The sequence below is a fragment of the Sapajus apella genome, unplaced genomic scaffold, assembly GCF_009761245.1.
Source record: "Sapajus apella isolate SASKATOON/1434 unplaced genomic scaffold, GSC_monkey_1.0 scaffold36, whole genome shotgun sequence".
Taxonomy (NCBI): domain Eukaryota; kingdom Metazoa; phylum Chordata; class Mammalia; order Primates; family Cebidae; genus Sapajus; species Sapajus apella.
Window position 1 is genome coordinate 14,756,384 of NW_022436976.1, and position 8,692 is coordinate 14,765,075.

Below are 8,692 nucleotides of genomic sequence, written 5' to 3' on the forward strand. Positions count from 1 at the left end.
ATTGCACTGTCAAAGAAACTTCCCACTGCAGGGACCCATGTATCTTTCATCCCCTTTAATTTCTTGCAAGTGTAAACAACACAATTTATTCTTCTTGTTACATAGTAATATAGTCATTTGTGAACGTTTCATTAAAACTATCTGCTGGTAATTCAAACTCAGTGTACTAAACCTGCTCCTGGACTTGAGTTATAAATTTAGAAATGGAGTAGTCGATTTCTTTACTACATTATTCAATTTCTACTAGGAAACAGTGCTTGAAATCCAGGTTTCATTAAGAAAAGGTGGTTAAAATATGTTGGCGGGTTTTTTGTTATTACTATTATTATGGCAAATGAGAATCAGTCTCTAACAAGTCCAAGCACGATTGTGACATTTAATTTCTGGAACACAATATAATTCACATACAAGTAGGAAACTATCCTTTCATAAACAAAGTGGAAGCTGTTCAGAACACTCCCACAATATCCCAAACTTGATGAATCTCCAGGTATTCAGTGAAAATTCAACATGACTGTTAGCCAAGTACCATGTGAACTTCTCCATATATAAAACTGTAATCTTTCTCATGTACAAAGGTAGTCATACATTCAACTAAAACTCCAAATTCTTCAAAATAGCTTTCATCATATAAGCCTAGTCCCCTATTCATTACCGTAGAAGTCATTCTACCTGTCCAGAGGTCTAGTTTCAATTCTCTCCACTTCGGGCCTCAAACTTCATGGTCCAGCAAGACTAAATCTACCCTTTATATTCTACACTATACACCTTGCTCTGTCCTTTTCTCATGGCTTCAAATATGTTGTTTCTTCTACCCACATGATCATCTCCTTTGGTAAAATTGCATTTGAAATCTCCCTTGCCCAGGCTAATTTAATGCACAATTTTTCTGTGTCAGTGAAGTATGCACATGCAACTCTAATATTCCTAGGATTGTATTATAATTGTTTGAAGATCTTTTCTCACCAAAAAAAGGCCTTGGAAGAGATTCTTGTTTTTCTAGCATTTACTACAGTATTTACCTAATAAAATGAAGCTACAAATATATGCATAAATGAATATTGTCTACTAATATAAATATTTACAATACATATGAGAGGAATAATAATGTTAGTGGCTTTTGAGTACTTAGCGTGTGTTTAGTTGATGTAATATACTGTAATTCACACCACAGCCCTGAGAGATGGATTATATTATTTCTGTTATTTTTATTTTGCCCTTGAGAAAACTGAAGCTCTGAGAAGTTAGCCACATACCCCACACATTGTCATACAGCAGAATCAGACATGAATTTAAGTCTGTCTGACTCCAATGTCAGTGCTTTCCCTAATGCACCCGGCTACCTTTTGATTATTGTCAAGATCCTGGAAGACACAAATTAGATTTTGATTTGATCTTTTCCATTTCTTTCCAGCTCCAAGTACAGCCCAGTATGGAATTACCGGGAGCGCTGATGTGCTTTTCTCCTGCTGGTACCTTGTGTTGACACTGTCCTCTTTCACCAGCATATTCTACCTGAAGAATGCCATTCTACAATAAATTTAAAGACCCATAAAAGGCTTTTAAGGATTCTCTGAAAGTGCTGATGGCTGGATCCAATCTGGTACAGTTTGTTAAAAGCAGCGTGGGATATAATCAGCAGTGCTTACATGGGGATGATCGCCTTCTGTAGAATTGCTCATTATGTAAATACTTTAATTCTACTCTTTTTTGATTAGCTACGTTACCTTGTGAAGCAGTACACATTGTCCTTTTTTTAAGACGTGAAAGCTCTGAAATTACTTTTAGAGGATATTAATTGTGATTTCATGTTTGTAATCTACAACTTTTCAAAAGCATTCAGTCATGGTCTGCTAGGCTGCAGGCTGTAGTTTACAAAAATGAATATTGCAGTGAATATGTGATTCTTTAAGGCTGCAATACAAGCATTCAGTTCCCTGTTTCAATAAGAGTCAATCCACATTTACAAAGATGCATTTTTTTTCTTTTTTGATAAAAAAGCAAATAATATTGCCTTCAGACTATTTCTTCAAAATATAACACATATCTAGATTTTTCTGCTCGCATGATATTCAGGTTTCAGGAATGAGCCTTGTAATATAACTGGCTGTGCAGCTCTGCTTCTCTTTCCTGTAAGTTCAGCATGGGTGTGCCTTCATCAAATAATATTTTCCTCTTTGTCTCCAACTAATATAAAATGTTTTGCTAAATCTTACAAATTGAAAGCAAAAATAAACCAGAATGATAAAGTTAAACCATATACTATCTCTAAGTAATGAAGGAGCTATTGGAATGTAAAAATCTTTTCCTGAACTGACAGTGAGGCTTGAGAATTTTGCCCCACACTAACTCAGTTCTTGTGATGAGAAACAATTTAATAACAGTATAGTAAATATACCATGTGATTTCTTTAGTTGTAGCTAAATGTTGGACCAACTGTAGGAAATCATTTCCTTTAAAATGACAGCACAGTCCACTCAAGGGATTGCCTAGCAATACAGCATCTTTTCCTTTCACTATTGCAAGCCAAAAATTTTAAGATGATTTGTCAGAAAGGGCACAAAGTCCTATCACCTAATATTACATGAGTTGGTAAGCGCTTATCATTCATTTTGTTTTGTGGCCAGTAAGTTAGTATGACAGAGGCAGTGCTCCTGTGGACAGGAGCATTTTGCATATTTTCCACGCGAAAATAACACTCAATTGATGGTCTGGAATGCACGTTATATATTTTAAAAGTTCCAAAATATGTTATAACAAACATTCTATATTGGTATATAGCAGATCAATCTCTAAAATAGCCAATTCTTCAATAAAATCTTTCTATATGGCCGTTTCAGCTCAAACAAGTAAAACCAAAAAGAGACCATCCTTTATTTTTTCTTGATATATGTAAGATGTGATCAAATAAAGACAAGACACCTGTGATAAGATTATCTTAGGATATACTAATTATCAAGTTATTGTGAATGTTAATTGTTTCTACTATAAAAAATGAAAACTACATTTTGGAAGGAAAATGTTGTTACTCTAGGTATTACATTACAGGAATAGTTTGATGGTTTCACTCTTTACTAAAGAAAGACCATCATCTTGAAAGCCATTTTACAGGTTTGATGAAGTTACCAATTTCACTACACCTAGATTTCTACAAATAGTCCCCTTTTACAAGTCTTAACGACAAAGATCCTACAATAAAATTAGATATAATAAATTTTACGGTGCTTATACATATTTGAGGTATCTAGTCAGTTGCCCTGGAGGGATGGCTTAAAACCTGTGATTTATTTTTTCTTCAAGTAAAACTTAGTCCCAAAATATACCATAAATCAATTTTAATTAGAAAAATGAATCTTAAATGAAGGGACATAAATATACACTCTTTCCATAAAATGGCAATAAGGCATAAAGCTATTAAATCTACTAACTGTAATAAATGGATGACATTATTTTGACTGATATATTTAAGAGTTTTTAGAACAAATATGACACTTAACTTTATTATTTATTTGCTTTAAAAATATTTTTTGTGGAATTGGAGAATAAACTACAAAATATTATTTTGTATTGCAGCTTTAAAGTAGCACACTCCATAATAATCTACTTCCTAGAAATAGTGGTGCTACCACAAAAGTGTTAACCATCAGTACCATTGTTTGGGAGAAAGAAACAGATCAAGAATGCATATTATTCAGTGATCGCTTTCCTAGAGTTAAAATACCTCCTCTTTGTAAGGTTTGTAGGTAAATTGAGGTATAAACTATGGATGAACCAAATAATTAGTTCAAAGTGTTGTCATGATTCCGAATTTGTGGAGTCTGGTGTTTTTACCATAGAATGTGACAGAAGTACGGTCATAGCTCAGTAGCTATATGTATTTGCCTTTATGTTAGAAGAGACTTTCTTGAGTGACATTTTTAAATAGAGGAGGTATTCACTATGTTTTTCTGTATCACAGCAGCATTCCTAGTCCTTAGGCCCCCGGACAGAGTGAAATCATGAGTATTTATGAGTTCAATATTGTCAAATAAGGCTACAGTATTTGCTTTTTTGTGTGAATGTATTGCATATAATGTTCAAGTAGATGATTTTACATTTATGGACATATAAAATGTCTGATTACTCCATTTTATCAGTCCTGACTGTACAAGATTGTTGCAATTTCAGAATAGCAGTTTTATAAATTGATTTATCTTTTAATCTATAATAATTTTTTGTGAGCTATTCGTTTCAGGATTATATTTTCTACAAGTTCCATTTGTGGGACTCCTTTTGTTGCCCCTATTTTTTTTTAAAGAAGAAAGAAAGAAAAATAAGTAGCAGCTGAAAAATGAAAATGGAGAGAGAAAAAGAATGAAGAGGAAAGGAAATAAAGACAGAAAAAAGGAAGGATGGAAGGACTGAAGGAAGGAAGGAAGGGAGGAATGGGAGAAGGAAGAGAGAAAGAAAGGATGAGAGGGAAGGTAGAATCCGAATATTAGGGTAGTTAACTTACACATTTGCATTCTTAGTTTAACTGCAAGTGGTGTAATTATGTTTTACAATGATCTCATTCGAAACGTAAGTCCTATTACACCATCAAATTCCTATTATGCAGCAATTATATCATCAAAAGTACTGCCCAAGTTATAGTAATGTGGGTGTTTTTGAGACACCAAAGATTTGAGAGAGAGAATTTTAAACTTAAAGCCACTTTTGGGGGGTTTATAACTTAACTGAAAAATTAATGCTTCATCATAACATTTAAGCTATATCTAGAAAGTAGACTGGAGAACTGAGAAAATTACCCAGATAATTCAGGGCAAATAATATATATATATATATATAAATACCCCTATGTTTGAAGTCAGAAAACTCTGAAAAACGGAATTATCAAAGTCAATCATCTATAATGATCAAATTTACTGAAAAATTGTTAATTTATCCATTGTGCTTAGCTTTGTAACACAGCCAAAAGTTAACTATTTAATCTTTTCAATAAAAATTGTTTTTTGAAATCCAGAAATGATTTAAAAAGAGGTCAGGTTTTTAACTATTTATTGAAGTATGTGGATGTACAGTATTTCAATAGATATGAATATGAATAAATGGTATGCCTTAAGATTCTTTGAATATGTATTTACTTTAAAGACTGGAAAAGGCTCTTCCTGTCTTTTAGTAAAACATCCATATTTCATAACCTGATGTAAAATATGTTGTACTGTTTCCAATAGGTGAATATAAACTCGGTTTATCAATTAAAATATGTATTTGACTCATTTTAAAACTCTATTAGTTAAGAAAGAAGGAAGAAATGACAATTTGAAGATATTTCTGCTATTCTCTTCATTTCCTGTATTACACTCATCTTTATGCTTACTCTAAAGCAGTACAGCGTAAAAAGTTTAGATGCCACAATTTTGAAGGACTCCACACTATATTCTTTCTTGCTGTTGCTGATTCCTAAAAGGTTTGATAAACTAAACTAAACTAAAAATAAATTTTCTGCAAATATCTTATTATTAATTGTTTAGAACATTTACCTGATAAAATACAGCAGAGTTAGCAACAGAAATTGGTGATAAAATCCTGATGATCTTACAGGCTAACTAACTGAAAACTCCAATGCTTGTAAGAGCCAGGCAGAGTATAATTTCTTAAGACAACTGGGTATAAAACAATGGGCACCTGAAGGCATTCAGATACAATTTCCTTAAAAATACCTTGGTTTCCAAGCAAAACATGTTATTTGGCTGAGAACATTTAGTTTGTAAATACCAAACCATCATATACAAATCAGATCTCACACCAAATGAATTATTTAAGCCCTCTTTTCCATATCTGTTCATCTATGATAATCAACTGAATAAATGAGAACAATGTGGTAGATAAAACAACAAACCATTAAAAAATGCATGCTTGGTTTTATCAGCTATTTTAAAATATAGGTATCACTGCTATTCTGAGAAAACCATATACACCAAAGCCCTCCCTCCACAAAAAAACTGGAAATACTAATAAATGTCTGATTTCCCCACAGCTTCATTATTTCTTCCCTTTTTAACATCTGTCTTATCTATCTTGAGTAAATTACGTCAAAGAAATAGAAGCACCAAGTTTTAGACCTAAAAATCTAGCACATGAAATCCAGAATTAATTTCCCTCTCAACAGAATGGTCAAAACCTAGCTGCTTCAAAGCCACATCTAGGTATACAAAAAATAATTATTCACTTTAACCTGCCAGTCAGAAATGTAAGAATTTGTGGAGAAAATTATCCAAGATAATTCACTCAAGTTAGAGGAATTTGATCCAAATACCAATGTACTCCCTCTGAACTCTCCAAGAAGTACTCACCTTCACATTTACAAGCACCGTTTTTATAGTAATTCCAAACTTACTAAAAAATATTTCAGAATTGATATCACTAGTGGAAAGAGAGCAATTTAGCAAACAAATAAATGCTTTCCATTATTCCTGGAAAGAAAGAAAAGAGGAACACATTTCATTCTCCTCCCTAGAAGCTCTATCCACACTCTTCCTAAGCCTAAACCAATCTCTTCCAGGGTCTTCCTTCAGTCTAAGAAACATGCTTCACCTCAGAGACAAATGTGGCAACTATAGTTTTCCCGAAAGGGTCACAACTACCTCTACCTTGCATTTTACAGTGGAGCACTTTTGCAAGTGTTGCTATTATGGTTTTCTCGACACTGTCAAATACTTAAAGGAGAAAATATTATTATTGTCTTGTATTGATGATGAAAAGGGGATTCAGAAATTTTAAGTCACTTGCTGGAGATTATACTTCAACTGAGTGGCAGATCTGAGCTAAATATACAATGAAAGATGTTCCCAATTTGTTTCTAGTCCCATCAGACTACCTAGGAAAAAGAAAAGCATATAATCACATTGCTGGCTTCATAAACAACTATTTGTATATTTTTATTTATATATTAATATGTGTAACCACATTTTAAATATAAATACAGATATTTATGATATCCTTGTATTTTCCAATACCTGCAGAGAATATGAGATTTAAAGCCCAATCAGATTGTACATGTCATCTAAATCTTTGGAAATGTGAAACTCACAATACAATTGACTTTGGACACACAGCCTTGAATTGTATTAGACCACTCACACCAAGTGGAGAATCTTGTCATAATCACATGTATCTTATTTTGTGTAGCATTTTGCAAAAGATGTGTCAAGTTTGGGATAATCTACTAAGACTATTTCTCAGACATCTGCAATCAACAGAATTTTGGGGGAAATGGAGATCAGAATACATATATACTTTTAAAAAAATTCACAATAGAATACTGATTTTAATCTGAGTGATGTTGTTTGAGCCCATTTATATTAAAATACTAACATGAACATCTGTTTGTGCTGGGACAGTAGAACAAGAGGAAGATTCTAATTCTAGAAATTAAATTATATGCAACCTAAGAAATACATTTGTATTTTATTTTCAAAATATGACCATAATACAAATCCTATGGATATCACCACTTAGTTTGAAAACCATAAAACGCGTGATTTTCATACACTTATGAAATGAATACATTAATTCATTAATGAAGGACCTGATAAGATATTACAACCAGATAAAAGGATAATCTAAAGAACATACACATTTATAGATCAAAACCTTGAAATTAATGTACTAAAGGAGACAAAACTGACTTCCAGATTGAGGAGGAGAATTCAATAGAATCTTTATTTCACAGAATTTATTTCCATATCTACAGACCAGAAATATTTTGCCTTAGTGTTATTTGTTTACAACTTTAGAAAGAGTTCAAATGTAACTGAAAAATGCAGAGCCTCCATAGAATCAAAATTCAGTAGCCTGAAAATGTGTGTTCCAAATAATTCATGGTTTTTCATTTCAGCAAAACCTTTTCTCTGCAATGATGATATGTAAAAACAATTTTTTTTGGAGACAGAGTTTCACTTGGTTACCCAAGATAGAGTGCAGTGGCATGATCTCAGCTCACTGCAAACTCTGCCTTCCAGTTTCAAGCTATTCTCCTGTGTCAGCCTCCACAGTAGCTGGGAATACAGGCACATCCTCTACACCAGGCTAATTTTTGTATTTTTAGTAGAGATGGGGTTTCACCATGTTGGCCAGGCTAATCTTGAACTCCTGACCTCAAGTGATCTGCCTGCCTCGGCCTCCCAAAGTGCTGGAATTACAGGCGGTAAGTGGCTGTGCCCAGCAGAGATGTAAAAATTGTTAAAGCCATTGAATTAAATTAATTGCTAACATTATGAACTTTGATAATATAATTCCAACTTTAATGACTGAAAAAAAACCCAAGATGCCTATATATCTAATAATCTATGTTTTAATTACTCCTTTTCTTCATTATCTCACAAACCATAATCCAATAGTTTGGGACATGTGAAAGAGAAAGTAAACAATCACAAGAAATACCTTGCTTTGAGAATTCACCCTTGTTGAAACAATTATATATTTTTGGCATTTGTTAAAAGAATTAACAGAACAAGACTTTTTTGTCACGGGGCATTTAATTTATGGTATAATAGGAATTTTATATCAAAAACAGTAAGAAAAGTAAAGTAACAGTTGAGATAGCAATATGTCATCAACCAAATACTATGATAATGATAAAAACATTGCAAGAAGCTATAGCCAGAACTGAGTGGTCTGCTTCTACTTAATGCTAATGAGCCCAGTCCTA

At 32.9% G+C, this 8,692-nt stretch overlaps 1 protein-coding gene across 2 annotated transcripts in view; it reads left to right on the plus strand.

Moving 5' to 3' along the window:
* Positions 1 to 5,258, plus strand: part of NEGR1 (neuronal growth regulator 1) — a 930,734-nt gene extending 925,476 nt beyond the window's left edge. For both annotated transcript variants that reach the window (XM_032297093.1, XM_032297094.1), the window contains one exon: positions 1,415 to 5,258. In XM_032297093.1, the coding sequence (XP_032152984.1) occupies positions 1,415 to 1,539 (125 nt within the window). In that variant the 3' untranslated portion in view covers positions 1,540 to 5,258. The remainder of the gene's footprint in view (positions 1 to 1,414) is intronic.
* Positions 5,259 to 8,692: the final 3,434 nt, after the last annotated feature.